Source organism: Crinia signifera, chromosome 5 (assembly GCF_055691185.1).
Source record: "Crinia signifera chromosome 5, ASM5569118v1, whole genome shotgun sequence".
Taxonomy (NCBI): Eukaryota; Metazoa; Chordata; class Amphibia; order Anura; family Myobatrachidae; genus Crinia; species Crinia signifera.
This window is the reverse complement of record NC_139221.1, coordinates 299,645,548-299,672,273: the sequence shown is the minus strand read 5'-3', so window position 1 is coordinate 299,672,273 and position 26,726 is coordinate 299,645,548. Positions and strand designations below refer to the sequence as shown.

At 44.0% G+C, this 26,726-nt stretch overlaps 1 protein-coding gene across 1 annotated transcript in view; it reads right to left on the bottom strand.

Moving 5' to 3' along the window:
- LOC146081253 (ATP-dependent translocase ABCB1-like) overlaps nt 1–26,726 on the bottom strand; it is a 106,247-nt gene that overhangs the window by 8,375 nt on the left and 71,146 nt on the right. The window contains exons 18-24 of the mRNA XM_083189374.1: nt 26,062–26,139; nt 15,968–16,051; nt 13,643–13,846; nt 3,628–3,728; nt 3,405–3,545; nt 2,581–2,737; nt 398–595 (exon numbers count right to left, since the gene is read on the bottom strand). Of these exons, the coding sequence (XP_083045500.1) occupies nt 398–595; nt 2,581–2,737; nt 3,405–3,545; nt 3,628–3,728; nt 13,643–13,846; nt 15,968–16,051; nt 26,062–26,139 (963 nt within the window). The remainder of the gene's footprint in view (nt 1–397; nt 596–2,580; nt 2,738–3,404; nt 3,546–3,627; nt 3,729–13,642; nt 13,847–15,967; nt 16,052–26,061; nt 26,140–26,726) is intronic.

Genomic DNA, 26,726 nt, shown 5'->3' with positions numbered 1-26,726 from the left:
CTTCCCTCTTAGAGGTCATAGTTGACTATGTACCCCAGACTCCTGCCTGTGGAACCACAATGATCTGGTGGTGGGGACCCTTCAGTGTCATGGGTTTTATCTTATGCCACTGGAATGAGCCCTGAGATACCATTATATCTCCCTGTGGCCAGTGTAGTAGTAACTGCCCTGTGCATTTCCCATCCTAGGCTTATACTGGAGTCAATAAGTTTTCCATTTTTTTGTGGTAAAAGTAGGTGCCTGGGCTTATATTAGGGTCAACTTATACTCGAGTATATACGGTAATTGTGCCCCTGGGTATGGCTCTAGGTTACACTACAGCAGGGTATAATAGAATATATATACAGTAACTGTACCGGGTGTAGTATTGATTATAAATGATAAGATATATATTTACCACTTCTCCGCCTTGTGGGTCGTAGAATCTCTCCAGCAGTTGGACGGTGGTACTTTTCCCGCAGCCGCTGCTGCCCACTAGCGCCAGGGTCTCCCCTTTCTTCACGCTGATGTCCAGTCCCTGAAGCACCTGAACATCCGGTCTTGTCGGATAATTGAATTGGACCGCCCGGAACGTGAGGTTCCCATCACAATGTGACTACAGGCAATACCAACAGAGTTAGTGCTTTCCTGTCCCTAACTTGCCATAATACATTCATTTATAATACATATCAATGGGCCACATATGATTTTCCAGGCAAAACACCTTCTGTAGAGAGGACATTTGCAGGAGACCATGCGCTGGCTGCTCAATACCCGAGAAGGTCAAAAGGATCCATGAAAGCAAACAGGTTCTCAATGATGCCACATATGGTTCCATTAAACCAGACTGGGAAGTAAGTTTACAAAAAGGACGGGGTTGCTGACAGAGGGTTTACAATGGCCAAACCACCAGAGCTCTGCTCCAAACAGTCCAAAACCACCACATCTATGTGACCAATGAAAAGGTGAGGACTCCCAACACGCTTTCAATGAAGGCAATCAGGTTTTGGGGATACTTACATTAAAGGGTCAGCAATTACTGTAAGTGCAAATGCCACATTTACGGTACCGTCAGATGCATCAGATATTTGTTCATAGGGCATTGTACATAAATCAGCAAATCCAGGGTGAGATCAGGCCACAAGGCGAGGAATTTTATGGCATTTGTATGACGTCGCAACAGCAGCACTCCCCTAATAATAATGTAATGCGGCCAATATTTTATTGATTTAACTGGGTTAAATGATAATGTTTTATTGACTTCAGTGTAATATTATGCATTTATTTTAATATTCATTATTTTTTCAAATTCATTATTTTAATTATTAAATATATACCATAAAGGATAGAAAAAGAAACAGTTTTTAACACCAATCAAAATTGGTCGCCCAGTGTGTATGGACCTTAAGAATAAAGCATCCAGTATTTACCCTGCACAGAAACACAATAACTCAGCCAAATCTAACTCTCTCTGCACATGTTACATCTGCCCACCTGCAGTGCAGCATGGTTTTGTCCATTAAAGGAGTTTTCTTTTTCAAACCAACCAGAATCACCCGCTATAAGAGCATCATTAACGTTATTTCACCCCCCCCCATTAAATGTGCCTTTTAAATCCGCACTCTGATTGGTCCCATACTGAAGCTCATCATTTATGGGAACAAGACTGAGTTCTGAAAATGCCGAAGCTCCTAAAACCGCATGTCATCTCCAGTATCTGTCTGACATTATGGAAATTATTTTAGGATTAAGTAATCATTTACCAAATCCTGTTAAAAAAAAAGATCATCAACATAACTCAACCTTCAACTAGACATATGCAGGTCCGGATTTACCCAGATCTTAAAATGGGATCTTACTGGCTATATGCTGTCACATGTTTTGCTCCAAAACATGTGACTGCTGCATAGCCAATAAGATCCCGTTTTGAGATCCGGGTAAATCTGGACCTGCACATCTTTGCCTTCAACAAGGATCAACATCATCAACATAACGCAACATACAACAAGGATCATCATCATCAACATAACTCAACATACAACAAGGGTCATCATCATCAACATAACTCAACATACAACAAGGATCAACATCATCAACATAACTCAACATACAACAAGGATCAACATCATCAACATAACTCAACATACAACAAGGGTCAATATCATCAAGATAACTCAACTTACAACAAGGGTCATCATCATCAACATAACTCAACATACAAGGATCAACATCATCAACATAACTCAACATACAAGGGTCATCATCATCATCAACAACATAACTCAACATACAACAAGGGTCAATATCATCAAGATAACTCAACTTACAACAAGGGTCATCATCATCATCAACATAACTCAACATACAAGGATCAACATCATCAACATAACTCAACATACAAGGGTCATCATCATCATCATCAACAACAACAACAACATAACTCAACATACAACAAGGATCAACATCATCAACATACAACAAGGAAGCTAAAACCTTCACTAATAAATGGAAGTGAAAGTCCCTTATAAAGGAAAGTCCCTATGGGGCTTATTGTATTCCCAAAAATGTGTGAAGCCCTTACAAAGTACAGTGTCTACTTACAGGCCTCTGGCCATCGCTGCTATAACTGTCTATGAGGGGCTGCTTCTCCAGCAGGCTGAATATATGAGCCGCTGAGGTCTTTGCTTTAGCGTAGTCCGGAGTGAAGGAACTGGCCTCACCCAAAGCCATTGCCCCGAATACAATGGCTGAGAACACCCTGAGGAGGTAAGAGGTGACAGAGAATGGGGTGGGTGTCACTAAGTGTTATCTTACTACCAAACCTCAGCACAACATATACCCCTTTCACACCGCCCACCCGGCAATTACCAGGTGCAGCCTGACCCCAATTCACACCATCAGCAAATTACTGGATTAAAGCTTTTCAACCCGGGAACTTGCTGAAAATCCCGGGTTTTTCTGTGGTGTGAAAGGTTCAACATAAGTAAAACAAAGTAAAACAAAGCAGCAACATTTACTATATACTTGTGCTGGGTACACACCAGAACGATTTGGCCTCAATTCCCCCAATTTCGATACAAGCTCGACCGATTGGGCATGTTTTAGATCCGATTCCGATCCGATGCGCATCCCCGCTGGTCGTGTGGTCGTTTTACAGATCCTACCTGCTGCAGTCAGAATTTGAAACCGATCCCTTCAACCGGTCACAGATCATGATCGGATCGGATGCAGATCGTGTAATCCAACATGAGTGGGAATCTAATAGTGCACATGTTACATCTACCCCACCTGCAGTGCTGCATGGTTTTGTCCATCTGCAAAAATTGCAGCCTTGCTAACAGGCCTGAATGAGCCCACAGTCCTAGCATCTACCAAGAGGGAAGTACAAGCGGTCTGCATACACAGTATAACAGCGTCTTACTTACAGGAATACATTCTCCATAGTCATGTGTCCGTTTACTACCAGCCATGCCCCGAAGCGGAAGCAGCCAGCGTAGGCGAAGAACATGATGGCTTGGGACATCCCGTAAGTCAACCCATGGATGTGCGCTTTTTTAATGGAATTTCTAGAGATAAAAATAAATATAGATTTACTTGGCAACTGTTATAAAGCACAGAGACACAACTACGGGTCCTAGGCTTTCTTACGTGTAGGGCACCAGTAGTTTTTCATCATACATGGCCTCAAACTTCCTCTCTCGTGTCAGAGAGACAACTGTGCGGATGTTTTCCACGGCATCAGTGGCGATCTGTACAGGAAGAGACAGAAGTAAAGCGTCCTGGTGGCGGCAGTATGAATGCAAATACAATTTACCTTCCAAATGTACACTGATACAATATGAGGAAAACATTTCCCACTAGAGCGCAATGCATATTACCCTTCACATGTACAATGGTACAGTATGAGGAAAGCATTTCCCATCAGAGACTAGTTCTACACGCATAACCCTCTGAGGCACTTATGTATTATGTATTATATAGCTTCCCTTCGGGACTTGTAACTTGGTGGGACTGCTATGCTATTACTGATGCCTGTCCTTGTGTTTCCCTCCTATATCCCTATAGATTGTAAGCTTGCAGCAGGGCCCTCTAACCCCCAAGTCTGTCTGTTGTTACCCAGTTTGTTTTATCACTGTCTACTATTGTAAAGCGCAACGGAATCTGCTGCGCTATATAAGAAACTGTAACGGAATCTGCGGCGCTATATAAGAAACTGTAAATATTTTTTTTTTTTAAATCAGATGCAATGCATTTTACCCTTCATATGTACAATATGAGGAAAACATTTCCCTTTAGAGCACAATGCCTATTCCCCTTTATATGTGCAATGGTACAGGATGAGGGGAATCATTTTCCATCAGGGCGCAATACATATTACCCTTTACATGTACACTGGTACAGTATAAGAAATGTGTGTGTTATTATGTTATTTTATTGATATTATTAAAAAAGATCAATCTTAAATTTAAATACCCGAGTCAGCGCTATCTTTAACTTCTCTTTGCTTCTTTGTACTAATCAAGGGGTGAAGTACTCCCTTGTTAAGGATAGCTGCAGACTCAGGGTTACTTTAGAAATAGATTTGCGCTCCGTCATTTTTCTTTTTTTTTTTGGCTCATTCACAACACATATTACACTTTACATGTACACTGGTACAGTATGAGGAAAACATTTCCCATCAGAGTGCAATGCATTTTACCCTTTATATTTACAATGGTACAGCATGAGTAAAACATTTCCCATCAGAGCACAATGCATTTTACCCTTTATATGTACACTGGTAGAGTATGAGGAAAATGTTTCCCATCAGAGCGCAATACATTTTACCCTTTATATGTACAGTGGTACAGTATGAGGAAAACATTTCCCATCAAAGTGCAATGCATATTACACTTTACATGTGCACTGGTACAGAATGAGGAAAAAATTTTCTATAAGAGCGCAATACATATTTACCGTTTATATGTGCAATGGTACAGGATGAGGGGAAACAGTTTCCATGGGCACGCAATACATATTACCCTTTACATGTACACTGGTACAGTATGAGGAAAACATTTCCCATCAGAGTGCAATGCATATTACCCTTTATATGTACACTGGTAGAGTATGAGGAAAACATTTCCTATCACAGCGCAATGTATATTACTCCTTATATGTACACTCCTACAGTATGAGGAAAACATTTCCCATCAGAGCGCAATGCATTTAACCCTTATACTGTATGTACACTGATACAGGTTGAGGAAAACATTTCCCATCAGGGCGCAATGCATTTTACCCTTTACATGTACACTGGTACAGTATGAGGGAAAAATTTCCCATTAGCGTGCAATGCATTTTACCCTTTACATGTACACTGGTACAGTATGAGAAAACATTTCCCATCAGAGCGCAATGCATATTACCCTTTATACTGTATGTACACTGGTAGAGTATGAGGAAACCATTTCCCATGTCATTTTTCAAACCCAGTCTGTAGCATAACAGTTAGGAGCTAATATGCTGGTATTTTATTACTCTCCATTTTATTACTTTTCAAAATGAGCACATCTGGCCCTGAAAATAAAAAGGGGATTTGTTGCCTATAGCAACCAGTCAGACAGGGTTGTCTGAAGAGAGTAGTAAGCACTTGTGCCCTCTTTTTTTGAGCCCCCTACTCCCCCCTGTGACGGAGAACCAGTGATGGAGAACCTTGGCACTTCAGCTGTTGCTGAACTACACATCCCAACATGCCCTGGTAAAGTTTTGATATTTGGCCGTGGTAAAACTGGTAAAACTGTTGCAGGGCATGCTGGGATGTATAGTTTAATAACAGCCGGAGTACCAAGGCTCCCCATCACTGCTCTGCTATTGCAGGGAGACTGTGAGTACTAGGGTCACTAGCGATGCACCAAATTCCAGTGCGCGGCATCTTGCGCATGCGCAGTAGGACAATGGCTGCCATTTACCCGTGATTTAATCAGCACTGCTGCCGCCGATATAGTATTCAGTACGTGGGTGTAAAATGTGCAGTATTGGTCCCCCTAGGCCCATGCTCCAGTGTGCACCTTGCACCCATTACAGGTTCGGTAGTGCAGTCAGATTCTGTCTATCATTTCTCTATTCCTTTTTTGAAAATGATACCTAAAATCGAATTGGTTACTATGGGCAACATCACCACTTTTCATTTTTAGTGGATTTAGAAAATCGACCCCATTTATGGGCTGCATACGGTCATTTGGTCTACAGCATGATGGTCGACAAGCATTAGGTCGACATCATTAAGTCAAAATGGGTCTAGGTCGACATGGGACTAGGTTGACATGGGTCTGTGTCGACAGGTCATTATGTCAACATGGCTTTAAATCGACATGTGTCTAGGTCGACAAAAGTCTAGGTTGACAGGTCATTAGGTCGACACATACATTAGGTCAACATGGGCAAGGTCGAAAGTCAAAAGGTCCACATGTTTGTTTGTTTTTTTTTTCCAAAACAATTTTATTGGTTTTATCAACATTAATAAAGTGCAAACGTTAACATCATTGTCCTCTGGAATACATTCTTTTTGTCGGTATAACACAATTCAACCTTGGACACATTGCAATAGGCATCAAGCGTCTTCATCAGTCTGTATATATGAACAAGTTGCATTACTGCGTTTTTCTGCGCCTTTAGCCTGAGTATGTGGTTTGGTTATTACCAACTCAAATAGCTCTTTCATTCCATTTTCTGCTTATATTAACCACATAGTCAGTTGACATTTTACACTTAATATATAAAAAACATATATAATATTATAACATTTCTACCCCTAAAACTGCCCCCCTCCCTCCCTCCTCCCTCCCACCCTCCAGACTCGGTGTGTCTTAGCCTTCTGTTAGTGATCTAAGTAGGTACCAGGTAGTGCCTTCAAATATCTTCATGACCTGTAGTTGTACATCTTCCTCTAGTGATCTTATGTAAATTCCCCACTTGTTGTAAAATCTCTTTACACCCTCTTCCACCAATGGCAGAGCGGCCCTTCTATCAAAAAACAACAATTGTGTTAAGGCGACCTTGACTTCTTGCAAAAGGGGCTGCGACGGAGCTGTCCACTTCCGTAATATAACTTTTTTTGCCACCGTCACAGTTACCGTAAGAAATGGCAACAGCTCCGTTTTCCGCCCGTGTAAGTTCCACCCAGAAAAGTTGGCACATAGCATTGCCAGTGGCTCTTTACATAGCTGTAGGTCACAAGTGGTGTTTATAAACATCATTACCCTATCCCAGAACCTTCTTATTTTCCCACACTCCCACATATGGTGGAAGAACGTAGCATTTGAGCCTTTGCACTTAAGGCAAATTCCCAATTCCCCTGGTATAAAATGCTTTCTCTGAGCCTGAGAGATATACGCTCTATGCATGGTTTTAATGTGTACCTCTTGTAGCATGGTGGACTGCAGTATTTTCAAAGTTTTTTCCATATGTTTGTGGAGTGCTTCCATTGAAGATACCCCTGGGATATCCCCCTGCCATTTCGGGACCATAGCGGACCAAACTACTTCTGGTGAGGATGGAAGGATGTCAGCATATAGATACCTCAGTCTGTACGGTCCAGTGGAGCTCAGACTAAACACCTGTTGCAGAACATCCTGCCTCCCTGATACCAGCATGGGCCCTTTCTTTGCTTGTATGTAATGTCTCACTTGAAGGTACATAAAGAAATCTCTGTTAGGTAGGGAGAATTTGGTTGAGATCTCCTGAAAGGAGAGCATCTGGCCCCCTGGATCAAACACATCTTTGACTGCCATTATGCCTTGTTTCTTCCACCTATCGTACCCCACCTCGGTCATTCCAGGGGCGAAGCAAGGGTTTCCCCAAATAGTGTCGTATCTGGTGTTTTGGTGATCTCTTCCTAAACATTTGTTAATTCCTACCCATGCAGAAAATGTATCATTAAATAAAATATTTTTCCTGGCCTGCTGTGGTAATTTAGCCCGTGGAACGTGGAGCAACCCTGCCAGCGAATATGGACTCATCATATCCCCTTCTAAAGTTTTGTGAGTGTATGAATTTGTTCCCTGTAGCCAGTCTAGGATATATCGCATGAATATTGCTTGGTTAAAAGCCAGAATGTTGGGTATCCCCAATCCTCCGTCAGCTCTCTTAAGGTAAGTTTTTGGTCGGGAAATGCGTGGCTTTTTGCCCTGCCATAGAAAGCCGAAGAAGGCTTTATTTAGTTTCTGTGCATCTTTCTTTGATAGTTGCACTGGGATCATTTGCATGCAGTATGATATCTTTGGGAAAGCTATTGACTGCAGTACAGTTGCTCTTCCCAATAATGACAATGGCAGAGACCTCCATACTTCTAGTAGCCTAAGGATTTCTGCGACTATAGGGGGGAAATTAACCTCATACAACCTCGAGATCTCCCCAGGCACCTGGATGCCTAAATACTTAATTTTGTCAGTTGTTAGTCTAAAGGGGGAAACAGCCTGATCTGGGATCTCCTTAGCTTTTGGCCCTATTACCTGGAGAATTTCTGACTTATGATAGTTGATCTTATATCCTGCAAAGGACCCAAAGTCATTTATTATTTTCCTTATTGTCGGCAGTGATTCAGGGAGATTTGAGACGAACAGGAGCATGTCATCTGCAAATAAACTGACTTTTAACACCGTCTTTCCCACAGTTATGCCCCTATACATACAGTCAGAGCGGAGGGCCACCGCTAGCGGTTCCAAAGCCAGGGCAAACAAGAGTGGAGACATCGGGCACCCCTGTCTGGTTCCCCTCTGAATCAGAAACGGGGCCGACAGGTATCCATTACACGCTACTTGCGTGGTAGGCTGTGAATATAGGGATTTAGTGACATCAATGAAGCCCTGGGGAAACCCAAATCTCCCCAAGGTTTCCCATAGATGGTCCCAGGTGACCAGGTCAAACGCCTTCTCTGCATCTAATGAAAGTATAGCCTGGTCACCTGAGCCTCCCCCGCTCCCTATATGTTGAATTGCCGCCAGTAGTTTGCGTACATTAACCACGGAGTGACGCCCGTGAATAAAACCAGTCTGGTCATCTGATATAACCGTTGGCAATACATATTTTATCCTTTCTGATAATATTTTCATCAGCATTTTATAATCGGTATTTAATAGCGATATTGGTCTATATGAACCCGGGTCTTCCGGGTCTCTGCCCGGCTTTGGAAGCACCTTAATCACCGCAGAATTGAAATATAGAGGGAGCTGTTTGCCCTGAATTATGTCATTAAATACAGTCACTAAGGTTTCACTTATTCTAGGTTTAAGAATTCTATAAAACTCCCCCGAGTATCCATCCGGCCCTGGGGCCTTGAGTGGTTTAAGTTGAGAAATAGTTTGTGTTACTTCGTCTATAGTAATCGTCGCCATAATGCGTTCAGCCGCTGCACTTGATATCTGTGGGAGAGTCATAGAAGCCCAGAATTGTTCTTTCTGTCTCTTATTTATGTCGCCTTGGGAATATAATTTAGCATAGAAGTCACTCAGGATTGTCAACATCTCTGTCCCCTTATGTGTTCTACCCCCTCCTGGTTTTTGTAGAACTTTGATTAAGGCCGAGGGCCTAGAACCTCGCATTAAATTGGATAATAACCGTCCGTTTTTATTGCCATGCTTGTAAAACTGGAAATTAGTATTGTTAATGTTTCTCAGCGTTTGAGATTCCATTAAAGCGTCAAAGTGGGTCTTTGCCTGCAAGTATATGTGCTTGTGAGTCTGGGTGGGGGATGCCTTAAAAGCAGCGTATGCACTCGTCAACAAGTCCTGGGCTTTTATTATGTCCCCTGACCTTTCTTTACGATGTTTGTTAACATATGAAATTATCTCTCCCCTCATCACCGCCTTGGCTGCCTGCCATGTAATTAGTGGGTCTGTGCTGTTATCTCCGTTATTATGCCTATACTCCATCCACTTGGCCTCCAGGGCATCACGAAATGTCTTGGAGGACGCCAGGTACGAGGGGAACCGCCACTGGCGGTGTTTCCCCACGTCCAGAGCAGTCTCCACAAGCACCCATATCAGGGAGTGATCTGACAGGCATATGGGTTCAATGCCCGCCTCTAGCATGCTACCACAGAGGCCCGTGGACAGGAGCAAATAGTCAATACGAGATAAGGTTCCGTGTGCCGCTGATAAACACGTATAGTCCCTCTCGGTCGGGTGGAGTAATCTCCAGCTGTCTACTACATGTAATTGGGATGAAATTTCCCCTATACCTAGGGTGGGGCTTCGGGGCAGTTTCTTCGGGTTGGATGATCTGTCTAATGATGACATAGCTACTATGTTAAAGTCCCCTCCCACGATCAGGCGTGAATCAGCGTATGGATATAATTTCGTCAGCAGTCCTGTGAAAAATTTTTTTGAATAGACATTAGGGGCATAAGTGTTACACAAAACGTACTTCTCCCCGTGTATGGAGGCCTCTGCAATCACAAAACGTCCCTCAGGGTCTTTGATGCTGTTAGTAACCAGCATCCCCAGTGATCTCCTTGATAAAATCGCTACTCCCCTGGCTTTGGAATTATAAGAGGCATAAACCTCGACCTTAAATCCCATTATTCCCAGTTTCTCATGCTCTATATCCGTTAGGTGAGTCTCCTGTAACATAACTATATCAGCTTTTTGCTTTTTGAGATAAAGCAGCAACTTTTTTCTCTTTATCGGGGAATTAATCCCTCCCACGTTCCACGAGCATATCTTCACATTAGCCATGTCACTTTATTTTCAAGATGTATTATGGCCCTGGACACACCGAGTACTGGTTCCCTCCCCCCCCCTTCCCCCCGTCTCCCCAAACACTTCCCCAACATAGGAACAGCAGGTCCCTGTAACTTACCCCTCACCCTCCTCCCAACCAATTCCCCCGAGAGTACTAGCTCTCCTTTAACTCTAGAAAATATAGATCAAATTTCACGCAGTGATGGGTAGCTCTGTGAGCCTTCCCACACCAACACAACTCTATGGTTATAACCTAACCTCCGCTTCCTTCCTCCTCGCTCAAGTAATAAAATTATTCCCACCTCCCTGAGCTGTAACTTTGGGTCGGCACCCCTTATACATAACAAAGATATATAACATTTTATAACCACAGTCCCCTCCTTAATCTTCCAAAACTTTCCCATATGTGGTCAAAGAATCTTTTTAAATAAAACATTAGCGTTTGGTATGATAATATCTAGACCTTTAAGAACATCAATTCCACACTCCCCTAATCATTAGCGAACACATTGTAAAACATTCAAATAATTACGCCATCTACTTCTCTCCTTAGTAGGACATCTTTGTCTGCCCCCCCTATGGTGGGGAGTCTGTTGCTTTTTCCATCCGCAGGTATGCCCTTGCGTCCCCTGCCGTAGAAAAGTCTCTGAATGAGTCCCCTTCAAAGACCCTGAGACGGGCCGGGTATAATAATGCAAATTTCCTCTTTTCCCCGAATAGGTGGGAGCAGATGGCAGTGAACTCCTTCCTCGCCCTAGTAACCTCAGCGGAGTAGTCCTGGAAAAGATGCAATTTGTGGCCCTCCCAAAGTATGGTCTTTTGCTTACGGGATGCTGCCCATAGGGTTTCCTTGTGCAGGTAGTTCAAACTTTTAAAAATGGTAACTCTAGGCCTGACGTTAACTCCGTCCTTTTCCGGCCCCAGTCTATGGGCCCGTTCAATCACCATGTCTGCACATTCACTTTCCACCCCTAATAATGCCGGTAGTGTGTTTCGTATAAAGTGGTGGAGGGCAGGGCCTTTGACTGTCTCCGGGAGCCCCACCAGCCTGAGATTTGATCTTCTCGATCTGTTTTCTAAGTCATCCACCTTGTTTGTCAGTGAATACACTGTTTTTTGCAGGTCAGCATTGTGTGACTTCAATTCCTGCACCTCATGGAAAACTGCTCCTATCTGTGACTCATTATTGGTAACTCTCTTAGAGAGCTGTGACATGTGTCCCTTCATGTCCTCAATGCTCAGCCTCAGTGTCTCTGCTTGTGCCTGAAACATGGGAGCCATAGTTGCTTTAATGGCTCTGACCATATCATTATAAGCTGCTGTGTCCGCCTCCCCTCTCTCATCTCCCGGCCCCTGTAATAAACGGGCTGGCGTGCCTGTAAATGTCTGCGGCTGCGAAGCCTGGCTGTCCCCCAGTACCTGCTGGCAGTTTATCAGTGCTGCCGTCTGGCTTAAGGTCTTGTCTGCCTCTGCCTGGGTGCTGTGTCCGGCCGGGGTTGGAGGCGCGGCCGCCATCTTGGGCTGCTGTGTCTGCGGCTTGGCGGGGGTTTTGCGTGTCTGTCTCCTCGACATGGGAGAATGACACCTCACCATGCGCTGCGCTGTGTACCGCTCCCGTTCTGCCGCTGTCAGTGGATGTCGGGGACCGTGTTGTGGCAAGGTAGGGGTGCCGTCCGCCTTACCGCCCACGGAGCTCCTGACTCACGCGGCCGTCCTTGCTGGAGCCGGAACCGGAAGTCTCCACATGTTTTTTTTTAATGGTTTTTGTAGCCGACATGTGCCGACAGGCGGTATTTCATGCCCTACCATCCACTAGGACGTGGAGAGAGAATAAAATAGTGTGCCAAGCTCAGCGAGCCAAGCGAGGGGATGCGGTGCTACGTTTCAGTGTCCAAATCGACTTTGTCGACATTTCGATGAAAAAAACAGTGAAAACACCATGTTGACCTTTTCAATGTCAACCTTACCCATGTCGACCTAATGCTTGTGTTGACCTTATGACCTGTCGACCTAAACCCATGTCGACCTATCAGAATGTCGACATAATGGTGTTGACATAATGCTTGTCGATTAACTTGTTGTAGACCAAATGATCCACACCCTTATGGGCGTCTGTATAAAAATGCTTGACGTTTCCTGCTCGGGCAGGCAGGTGACGTCACGTGACCTTAGCGCCCCGCCCTGTATTCGGCAATCAGTTGTGGAAATAATAGTCAATAATAATAGTTTAGACTGACTTTTATTTCCACAGGGGTGAAAAATCATTTGCTGGTCAGCAGTGGCGTAACTAGGTTTTGGGCACCCCCCCCCCGCCACACCAACCCCCGCCAACGCCGCCCATGCAAACCCCCCATCCCCCGCAGTCTTACCTACGTTCAGTACGCGCTGGTCCCGGCTCCCTTCTTCTGCTATGAGGACCAGAGAACTGTCTGCTAAATGGGGGCGGACATTTTGTGGTGGTCCTCATAGCAGAAGAAGGGAGCCGGGACCAGCGTGTACGGAAGACAGGTAAAGACTGCGGGGGATGGCGGCGGGGTGTAACTATAGCACTGAAGCCCCCGGCGCCCGCACATGCACAGCGCCCCTCCGCAGTCGCAGTTACGCCACTGCTGGTCAGCGGTCAGCGAATCATTGCTTTCCCCTTCGGCAGCATGCCAGGGGATGGGTTCCAGTACATGTTCCCTTCGCATGCTAGTGAGGGGATTTGGTGGCAGAAAAAGGGGGGGGGGTGTTCCGCCGAGCAGTGCTTACCTGTTCGCTAGACGGCGAGCATATGCAGCCTAGCAAACAGCTCTGAATGAGGCCCATAATGCCAGCTGCCACTCTGGTGATGAACCGGGACCCTGGTAATTCCTGCCTGAGCGTGCTGTGGAGCATCTCCCCCCATCTCCCCCCGTGGCGGCCCATATCTGCCAATGTCGCATATTTCCTAGCAAACTCACTTTTCCGGCCACTTCCAGTTCCTGCTTGTCTTTCTTGGCATGTCCGGCAAATATCTTCATTTGTATCAGAGAGGAGATGGCGATGACTGGCACAATAACCAGGAGGAGCAGGGTTAACTGCCATCCATAAATAAAAGATATTATAGTCGCCGTGCCCAAGTTTGCGATGTTCTGAGAAAACAAGGCCAGCCTGGATCCGGTGGCCTGTAAGCAGATAGAAATAATCTTGACTGCACATTCCTTATATAGCAAACAATCCATGATGTGCTGTAACAGCATTACATGGAGCCTAGGGTTCTAACCCCTGAGATTCTGCAGTCATAATAGTGAATCTCTCTCCAGTAAGTGCTGAGAGTCGCTGAGTGTGTCAGGCAAAGGGGAAATGAGATGTATAGTTATTTACCATGGAAGAACAGACAGAGGCTGTATGTACGCAGTCCCTCATCTGTTACAACTAATACCCCGTTCTCAGTGCCGCAAAAACCCGGGTATTTGCCAAAGCGAGTAGTAATTTCCCGTGTCCTGTCTCAGTGTGAAAGGGTCTTTTTGTGAAATTCCTGGGTGTTATGCCCCGGGAATTACACACAGATTTTTTGCCGGGTTTTTCCTGGTTAATACACGGGTGTATGGCAATGTGAACAGGCTAGACCCGGGTTTTTCTCACAAAATGCAAAAAAGCAAGTTCATTGCATTGCTCAAAGCTGCTTTTTAAACAGCCAATCAAAGCTGCTCTTAGATGCCACACAATTGATGGCAGGCATACCCGGGGAAGCAGTGTGAACGGGGCAGACACGGGAATTTCCCGGGTCTAAAGTGCAGTATGAATGGGGTCTGTAGAGCTGAGATGCTCTGTGCCCCACCAAAAACACGGGAACAAAACCCATGATTTTGCAGGGGCGGCAATGAGAACGCAGCATAATACCCAATTCTCACTGCTGCAAAAACCCGGGTTTTTGCCAAAGCGAGCAGTAATTTCCCGTGTCCTGTCTCAGTGTGAAAGGGTCTTTGTGAAATTCCCGGGTGTTATGCCCCGGGAATTACACACAGATTTTTTGCCTGGTTTTTCCTGGTTGATACACGGGTGTATGGCAGTGTGAACAGGCTAGACCCGGGTTTTTCTCACAAAATGCAAAAAAGCAAGTTCATTGCATTGCTCAAAGCTGCTTTTTAAACAGCCAATCAAAGATACTTTTTAAACATCCAATCAAAGCTGCTCTTAGATTCCACACCCTTGATGGCAGGCATACCAGGGGAAGCAGTGTGAACAGGGCAGACACAGGAATTTCCGGGGAACAAAAACCCGGGATTTTGCAGGGGCTGCAATGAGAACGTGGTATAACAGTCAGCATTTCTTAAGCATTAACTATATAAGAAGGGGCATTAGGTAAGACAGAAACTCTGCCATATCCACAATCAATGAATACTGGTTAGTACAACACAACTAATTGCTTCCCTCTAATATGGTAAGTACAGATGTGCCCTTATGCACCTATGGGGTCATTCTGTTTGACAAGCTTTTCATGTCATCTGTGCGCCGCCCGCACAAATGTTTAGATAAAATCATTCGATGTTCGCCGACCGTCAAATGATTTAGCAAACGCACGCACATCTAAGACACCGCTCAGGTGTTTTAAATCTGTGAGCTCCCTGTGCGGGAAGCAACAGGACAGATGACATCCGCTAACGTCAGCTGCCTGCCCCCACCGCCGCGTCATGGGCGGATTTCCCTGAAAAAGTCCAGTGTCCAGCGTGCCCACCGAGCCTGCACTGTTTGGTGCGAATGGGATGGCGAATAAGCAATTTGCTGCGCTTCCTTTGTTGCTTCTTGCAGTTTTAAGCCGTGCGAAGAAGCTGCCATGGCTAAGTCAAAAGTACCCTGACACTAAGGGGGTGATTCAGGTGGGCTCGCAAAACATATTTAGTTTGCATGTTGGGCAGAGACAGAGAGTTAGATTTGGGTGGGGTTTGTACTTCAAACTGAAATCTAAAATGCAGTGTAAAAATAAAGCATCCAGTATTTACTCTGCACAGAAACAAAATAAGACCCAAATCTAACTCTCTCTGCACATGTTACATCTGCCTCACCTGCAGTGCAGCATTGTTTTGTCCATTAGCAAACCAAATGTGTTTTGCGAGACAACCTGAATCACCCCAAAGAGTGGCTATTTAGTGGCTAAAACAAAGGTGTACGAGGACACATCAGTATCACAACCCTGATATACTAGAAATGATGGCATGAATGTAATCTGCTGCTTGCACAAAATGAGCACAGTATCCCCAGTATATAACAGGTGAAAGCACTGTAGGTAGCAACAAAGTACCTACCCCCTGGACCTGTGACGCATCAGTAGCCAGCCGCGTGGTTAAAGCCCCGGTGCTGTTCCGCTTGTCATCAAACCAGCCCATTTCCTGTATGTAATACACACTTTCATGAAACTAGGTAACAGCCACATAACTATATGGAACACAGTTTATTAAAAGTAAAATAATTAGACATCAAGGGTGGAATGTAACAGGGTGTGAGGGCCAATTTCTGATTCTCACACCCTATTATAAGATGGGGCAGATGTATTAAGCCTTAAAAAGAGATAAATCCAAGGGTGATAAAGAGAGATAAATGTCCAGCCAATCACCTGCTAACTGCCATGTTACAGGCTGTGTTTGAAAAAAGTCAGTAAGGAGCTGATTGGCTGGACGTTTATCTCTCCTTATCACCCTTGGATTTATCTCTTGTTAAGGCTTAATATGGGGCAGATGTATTAATCTTTATTTAAAAAGAAAAAAACTTAAAGTTAAAAATCACCCCACCAGCTATTGTAGCTGGCAGGGAATCCGTGCGGCAATACGTGGAAGCCGCGGTCAGAGGGGTCCGTGCGGTGATGTGGATTAACTCGGCGGGGTCCCTGCTCCTCTCCCCCCCTTCGATCCGCCAGCATGCCGACAATAGTCTCCTGTCAGCATGCTGGCACCGGCGGCTGTTGTCCCGCTCCAGTCCCCCCCCCCCAGCTCTCCGATCGCGCACTGTAGGGACCCCTCTGTTTTAATATACTTGTGCCGCAGGGTCCCCAAGAGAGCGGGGATGCGGCGGGAGGGTTGCCGGAAATAATATTTAAAGCACCGGGCGGGCAGATGCTGCTGTCTCTACTTGGTAGCGGAGAGCCGGAGACGCGGCGGGAGAGCTGTCACCTGTGAGAAATCACATTCAAAATACCGGGCGGCCGATGATTGGCTGAGAGCTAAGAGAGCTCAGCCAATCATCGGCCGCCCGGTATTTTGAATGTGATTTCTCACAGGTGACAGCTCTCCCGCCGCGTCTCCGGCTCTCCGCTACCAAGTAGAGACAGCAGCATCTGCCCGCCCGGTGCTTTAAATATTATTTCTGGCAACCCTCCCGCCGCATCCCCGCTCTCTTGGGGACCCTGCGGCACAAGTATATTAAAACAGAGGGGTCCCTACAGTGCGCGATCGGAGAGCTGGGGGGGGGGACTGGAGCGGGACAACAGCCGCCGGTGCCAGCATGCTGACAGGAGACTATTGTCGGCATGCTGGCGGATCGAAGGGGGGGAGAGGAGCAACAAAAAAAAAACAGCCGTGGCGACTTGGAGTCTGGAGGTTGGCGGCCGGTGATACGTGCGGCTGCGGGAGACTCCGGCGGTCCACTGCTCGGGAGGGATAAGCCGGGGGGGGCGCCCCCGCCAGTCGGGGTTGACGGAGCGTGGCCCCCGCTGATAGAAAATAAAGCGGAGCAGACCAGGGCAGCCGTGCGGGAGCCTGTACCGGAGACCCCTGCAGGACAAGCGGTGTGGAGGCAGTAATGAGTGCATCTATACCGGAGCACAAGCCTGTCAGCAGGCTCAACAGCAAGGTACATGTGTCACCGCAGTAGTAAACTTGAAAAAAAAAAACAACCGGCAAAACTAAATAGATGGAATGGGGGGAGAGGTGCAGGGAAGCCGGCAGCAGCAACATGCTGTCTACTGGTGTCGGCATGGGAGGAGATGCGGCGGTGGCAGGATAGCTCCGGAAGCTATAGCGAGGGGGGGGTTAAAAACCACCTAACGCCAGCCTGAGGCTGGCGAAGAGAAACAGCGGGCTTAACGTCGGGGAAGGCAATAATACATTGCCTGCGACGTAAAAGCTCATAACTTTAAGCAGGAGGACAGCGCCTGAACGTTAAGTTCAGGGCTGCCTCAGGGGGACGTTAAAAGCCCCTTTAATACATTTCCCCAAAACGTTAAAAAGTCCAATTAGTGGCGTTAAGTGCTACTTAAGCACTTAACGCTGCTTCGTACATCTGCCCCAATACATCTGCCCCATGTGCAAGGTGATAATGCACCAGCCAATCAGCTCCTACCACCAATTTACATATTGTAGCTGATTGGCTGGTACATTATCACCTTGCAGATAATGGGGCAGATGTATTAAGCAGCCTTAAGTGCAAAAATGCACTTAACGCTGGTTAACTGGGGGGGATTACGTCTGTCCCTAATGTATTACTAGCGCACCTAACGTGCGCTAGTGACAGCCCGCCGAGTTACGCTCGGCGGGGCTGTCCCTGCAATCCCCCCCAGGGATTAACGGCCGGGGCGATGTATTAACAGCCTTCAAGGCGTTAATTCGCCCCGGCCGCTTCGCCAGCTCAGGGCTAGCGTTGTCCTATCCCCCACTATGGGGACAACGCTAGCCCTGCGTCTGGCTTGGGCTGCGCTGGAGATCTCGCGGTTTTTGCGAGATCTCGCGCATGCCCAGTAAGCCGGGCAGGGGGGGCGACGGGGAGTGCGCATGTGCGGGGCGGCGAGGGAGCCGATAAGGAGAGCCGTTAACGCTGGGCATAACGGCTCTCCTTATCGGCTTGGGGGATGTTAATACATCTCCCCATAACGGGTGCCCGCTTCTCCTCGTTATGCAGGAGAAGCGGGACTCGTTATTTCACAAACGTTACAAGCCTAATGATACATCTGCCCCAATGTTCTTTATGGGGATAGATATCCCTTCTCCAGGCTACATACATTTACCCCACAGTGCACAGACTAATCAGACGTCATTTTTCTTACAGTAAGTGTAACTGAGGGGTGATTCTGGCTGGCTCAGTGAGCACCAGAGATGCAGAAATGCGGACGGTGGAAGGATACATTATCATACAGTACCTGTCTTATCATACATACATAGGTGGAGGGATACATTATCATATAGTACCTGTCCTATCATACATACATAGGTGGAGGGATACATTGTCATACAGTACCTGTCCTATCATACATACATAAGTGGAGGGATACATTATCATACAGTGTACCTGTCCTATCATACATACATAGGTGGACGGATACATTATCACACAGTACCTGTCTTATCATACATACTGTAGGTGGAAGGATACATTATCATACAGTACCTGTCTTATCATACATACATAAGTGGAAGGATACATTATCATACAGTACCTGTCTTATCATACATACATACATAGGTGGAGGGATACATTATCACGCAGTACCTGTCTTATCATACATACATAAGTGGAAGGATACATTATCATACAGTACCTGTCTTATCATACATACATAGGTGGAGGGATACATTATCACGCAGTACCTGTCTTATCATACATACATAAGTGGAAGGATACATTATCATACAGTACCTGTCCTATCATACATACATAGGTGGACGGATACATTATCACACAGTACCTGTCTTATCATACATACTGTAGGTGGAGGGATACATTGTCATACAGTACCTGTCTTATCATACATACTGTAGGTGGAAGGATACATTATCATACAGTACCTGTCTTATCATACATACATAAGTGGAAGGATACATTATCATACAGTACCTGTCTTATCATACATACATAGGTGGAGGGATACATTATCATACAGTACCTGTCTTATCATACATACATAGGTGGAGGGATACATTATCATACAGTACCTGTCTTATCATACATACATAGGTGGAGGGATACATTGTCATACAGTACCTGTCCTATCATACATACATACTGTAGGTGGAGGGATACATTGTCATACAGTACCTGTCCTATCATACATACATAGGTGGAGGGATACATTATCATACAGTACCTGTCCTATCATACATACATAGGTGGAGGGATACATTATCATACAGTACCTGTCCTATCATACATACATAGGTGGAGGGATACATTATCATACAGTACCTGTCCTATCATACATACATACTGTAGGTGGAGGGATACATTATCATACAGTACCTGTCCTATCATACATACATAGGTGGAGGGATACATTATCATACAGTACCTGTCCTATCATACATACATACATAGGTGGAGGGATACATTATCATACAGTACCTGTCTTATCATACATACATAGGTGGAGGGATACATTGTCATACAGTACCTGTCCTATCATACATACATAGGTGGAGGGATACATTATCATACAGTACCTGTCCTATCATACATACATAGGTGGAGGGATACATTGTCATACAGTACCTGTCTTATCATACATACATAGGTGGAGGGATACATTATCATACAGTACCTGTCCTATCATACATACATACATAGGTGGAGGGATACATTGTCATACAGTACCTGTCTTATCATACATACATAGGTGGATGGATACATTACCATACAGTACCTGTCCTATCATACATACATAGGTGGAGGGATACATTGTCATACAGTACCTGTCCTATCATACATACATACATACTGTAGGTGGAGGGATACATTGTCATACAGTACCTGTCCTATCATACATACATACATACATAGGTGGAGGGCTACATTATCATACAGTACCTGTCTTATCATACATACATAGGTGGAGGGATACATGTTCATACAGTACCTGTCCTATCATACATACATACATAGGTGTAGGGATACATTGTCATATAGTACCTGACCTATCATACATACATACTGTAGGTGGAGGGATACATTATCATACAGTACCTGTCCTATCATACATACATAGGTGGATGGATACATTGTCATACAGTACCTGTCCTATCATACATACATAGGTGGAGGGATACATTATCATACAGTACCTGTCTTATCATACATACATAGGTGGAGGGATACATTGTCATACAGTACCTGTCCTATCATACATACATAGGTGGAGGGATACATTATCATACAGTACCTGTTTTATCATACATACATACATAGGTGGAGGGATACATTATCATACAGTACCTGTTTTATCATACATACATAGGTGGAGGGATACATTATCATACAGTACCTGTCCTATCATACATACATAGGTGGAGGGATACATTATCATACAGTACCTGTCCTATCATACATACATAGGTGGAGGGATACATTATCATACAGTACCTGCCCTATCATACATACATACATAGGTGGAGGGATACATTGTCATACAGTACCTGTCCTATCATACATACATAGGTGGAGGGATACATTATCATACAGTACCTGTTTTATCATACATACATAGGTGGAGGGATACATTATCATACAGTACCTGTCCTATCATACATACATAGGAGGAGGGATACATTATCATACAGTACCTGTCCTATCATACATACATAGGTGGACGGATACATTATCATACAGTACCTGTCTTATCATACATACATACATAGGTGGAGGGATACATTGTCATACAGTACCTGTCCTATCATACATACATAGGTGGAGGGATACATTATCATACAGTACCTGTCCTATCATACATACATAGGTGGAGGGATACATTATCATACAGTACCTGTCCTATCATACATACATAGGTGGAGGGATACATTGTCATACAGTACCTGTCCTATCATACATACATAGGTGGAGGGATACATTATCATACAGTACCTGTCCTATCATACATACATAGGTGGAGGGATACATTATCATACAGTACCTGTCCTATCATACATACATACTGTAGGTGGAGGGATACATTATCATACAGTACCTGTCCTATCATACATACATAGGTGGAGGGATACATTATCATACAGTACATGTCCTATCATACATACATAGGTGGAGGGATACATTATCATACAGTACCTGTCCTATCATACATACATAGGTGGATGGATACATTATCATACAGTACCTGTCCTATCATACATACATACTGTAGGTGGAGGGATACATTATCATACAGTACCTGTCCTATCATACATACATAGGTGGAGGGATACATTATCATACAGTACCTGTCCTATCATACATACATAGGTGGAGGGATACATTGTCATACAGTACCTGTCCTATCATACATACATAGGTGGAGGGATACATTATCATACAGTACCTGTCCTATCATACATACATAGGTGGAGGGATACATTATCATACAGTACCTGTCTTATCATACATACATAGGTGGAGGGATACATTATCATACAGTACCTGTCCTATCATACATACATACATACATAGGTGGAGGGATACATTATCATACAGTACCTGTCCTATCATACATACATACATAGGTGGAGGAATACATTATCATATAGTACCTGTCCTATCATACATACATACTGTAGGTGGAGGGATACATTGTCATACAGTACCTGTCCTATCATACATACATAGGTGGAGGGATACATTATCATACAGTACCTGTCCTATCATACATACATAGGTGGAGGGATACATTATCATATAGTACCTGTCCTATCATACATACATAGGTGGAGGGATACATTATCATACAGTACCTGTCCTATCATACATACATACTGTAGGTGGAGGGATACATTATCATACAGTACCTGTCCTATCATACATACATAGGTGGAGGGATACATTATCATACAGTACCTGTCCTATCATACATACATACATAGGTGGAGGGATACATTATCATACAGTACCTGTCTTATCATACATACATAGGTGGAGGGATACATTGTCATACAGTACCTGTCCTATCATACATACATAGGTGGAGGGATACATTATCATACAGTACCTGTCCTATCATACATACATAGGTGGAGGGATACATTGTCATACAGTACCTGTCTTATCATACATACATAGGTGGAGGGATACATTATCATACAGTACCTGTTCTATCATACATACATACATAGGTGGAGGGATACATTGTCATACAGTACCTGTCCTATCATACATACATAGGTGGATGGATACATTACCATACAGTACCTGTCCTATCATACATACATAGGTGGATGGATACATTGTCATACAGTACCTGTCCTATCATACATACATACTGTAGGTGGAGGGATACATTATCATACAGTACCTGTCCTATCATACATACATACATAGGTGGAGGGCTACATTATCATACAGTACCTGTCCTATCATACATACATAGGTGGAGGGATACATTATCATACAGTACCTGTCCTATCATACATACATAGGTGGAGGGATACATTATCATACAGTACATGTCCTATCATACATACATAGGTGGAGGGATACATTATCATACAGTACCTGTCCTATCATACATACATAGGTGGAGGGATACATTGTCATACAGTACCTGTCCTATCATACATACATAGGTGGACGGATACATTATCATACAGTACCTGTCCTATCATACATACATAGGTGGAGGGATACATTATCATACAGTACCTGTCCTATCATACATACATAGGTGGAGGGATACATTGTCATACAGTACCTGTCTTATCATACATACATACATAGGTGGAGGGATACATGTTCATACAGTACCTGTCCTATCATACATACATAGGTGGATGGATACATTACCATACAGTACCTGTCCTATCATACATACATAGGTGGAGGGATACATTGTCATATAGTACCTGACCTATCATACATACATACTGTAGGTGGAGGGATACATTATCATACAGTACCTGTCCTATCATACATACATAGGTGGATGGATACATTGTCATACAGTACCTGTCCTATCATACATACATACATAGGTGGAGGGATACATTATCATACAGTACCTGTCTTATCATACATACATAGGTGGAGGGATACATTGTCATACAGTACCTGTCCTATCATACATACATAGGTGGAGGGATACATTATCATACAGTACCTGTCTTATCATACATACATAGGTGGAGGGATACATTGTCATACAGTACCTGTCCTATCATACATACATAGGTGGAGGGATACATTATCATACAGTACCTGTCTTATCATACATACATAGGTGGAGGGATACATTGTCATACAGTACCTGTCCTATCATACATACATACTGTAGGTGGAGGGATACATTATCATACAGTACCTGTCTTATCATACATAGGTGGAGGGATACATTATCATACAGTACCTGCCCTATCATACATACATACATAGGTGGAGGGATACATTGTCATACAGTACCTGTCCTATCATACATACATAGGTGGAGGGATACATTATCATACAGTACTTGTCCTATCATACATACATAGGTGGAGGGATACATTATCATACAGTACCTGTTTTATCATACATACATAGGAGGAGGGATACATTATCATACAGTACCTGTCCTATCATACATACATAGGTGGAGGGATACATTGTCATACAGTACCTGTCCTATCATACATACATAGGTGGACGGATACATTATCATACAGTACCTGTCTTATCATACATACATACATACATAGGTGGAGGGATACATTGTCATACAGTACCTGTCCTATCATACATACATAGGTGGAGGGATACATTATCATACAGTACCTGTCCTATCATACATACATAGGTGGAGGGATACATTATCATACAGTACCTGTCCTATCATACATACATAGGTGGAGGGATACATTGTCATACAGTACCTGTCCTATCATACATACATAGGTGGAGGGATACATTATCATACAGTACCTGTCCTATCATACATACATAGGTGGAGGGATACATTATCATACAGTACCTGTCCTATCATACATACATAGGTGGAGGGATACATTGTCATACAGTACATGTCCTATCATACATACATAGGTGGAGGGATACATTATCATACAGTACCTGTCCTATCATACATACATAGGTGGAGGGATACATTATCATACAGTACCTGTCCTATCATACATACATAGGTGGAGGGATACATTATCATACAGTACCTGTCCTATCATACATACATAGGTGGATGGATACATTATCATACAGTACCTGTCCTATCATACATACATAGGTGGAGGGATACATTATCATACAGTACCTGTCCTATCATACATACATAGGTGGAGGGATACATTGTCATACAGTACCTGTCCTATCATACATACATAGGTGGAGGGATACATTATCATACAGTACCTGTCCTATCATACATACATAGGTGGAGGGATACATTGTCATACAGTACCTGTCCTATCATACATACATAGGTGGAGGGATACATTATCATACAGTACCTGTCCTATCATACATACATAGGTGGAGGGATACATTGTCATACAGTACCTGTCCTATCATACATACATAGGTGGAGGGATACATTGTCATACAGTATCTGTCCTATCATACATACCTAGGTGGAGGGATACATTATCATACAGTACCTGTCTTATCATACATACATAGGTGGAGGGATACATTATCATACAGTACCTGTCCTATCATACATACATACATACATAGGTGGAGGGATACATTATCATACAGTACCTGTCCTATCATACATACATACATAGGTGGAGGAATACATTATCATATAGTACCTGTCCTATCATACATACATACATACTGTAGGTGGAGGGATACATTGTCATACAGTACCTGTCCTATCATACATACATAGGTGGAGGGATACATTGTCATACAGTACCTGTCCTATCATACATACATAGGTGGACGGATACATTATCATATAGTACCTGTCCTATCATACATACATAGGTGGAGGGATACATTATCATATAGTACCTGTCCTATCATACATACATAGGTGGAGGGATACATTATCATACAGTACCTGTCCTATCATACATACATAGGTGGAGGGATACATTATCATATAGTACCTGTCCTATCATACATACATAGGTGGAGGGATACATTATCATACAGTACCTGTCCTATCATACATACATAGGTGGAGGGATACATTGTCATACAGTACCTGTCTTATCATACATACATAGGTGGAGGGATACATTATCATACAGTACCTGTCCTATCATACATACATAGGTGGAGGGATACATTAGCATACAGTACCTGTCCTATCATACATACATAGGTGGAGGGATACATTATCATACAGTACCTGTCTTATCATACATACATACTGTAGGTGGATGGATACATTGTCATACAGTACCTGTCCTATCATACATACTGTAGGTGGAGGGATACATTGTCATACAGTACCTGTCCTATCATACATACATAGGTGGAGGGATACATTGTCATATAGTACCTGTCTTAGCATTGCTGTGAATGACATCAGTCTGAGCCTCATTGTGAGAATCTCTCCTGCTTTTCCAAATGTGAATCCCTGTGACAAGGTGAAAGAACAATATTATGTGCGTCTATGCAGTGGCTTCTATCATTTCAATGTGCATGAAACATCATATATCCATGAGGGATTGTTATTCTATATATCACCAGAACACCCCACGTGCTTTACCCTATGATGCAATTCTTCGTCCTTTTTGAAATATACTTTATTTAACTAAAAAACTGTATTGTAACTGCACACGCCCTCCTTCATTATAACCAAGTCACTGACATAATGCAGCCCTAGTGACCAGCATCTGCATACCCCAGTGACCAGCTTCCATATAATGCAGCCCCAGTGACCAGCATCTGCATACCCCAGTGACCAGCTTCCATATAATGCAGCCCCAGTGAACAGCATCCATACATCCCCAGTGACCAGCATCCATACATCCCCAGAGACCAGCATCCATACATCCCCAGTGACCAGCAGCCCTACAACCCCAATGACCAACAACCATACAACTCTAGTGACCAGTTCAATATAACCCTAGTGACTAGCAGTTATACAGTACAATCCCAGTGATCAGCATCCATACAATCCCAGTGATCAGCATCCATACAACCCCAGTGATCAGTAGCCAT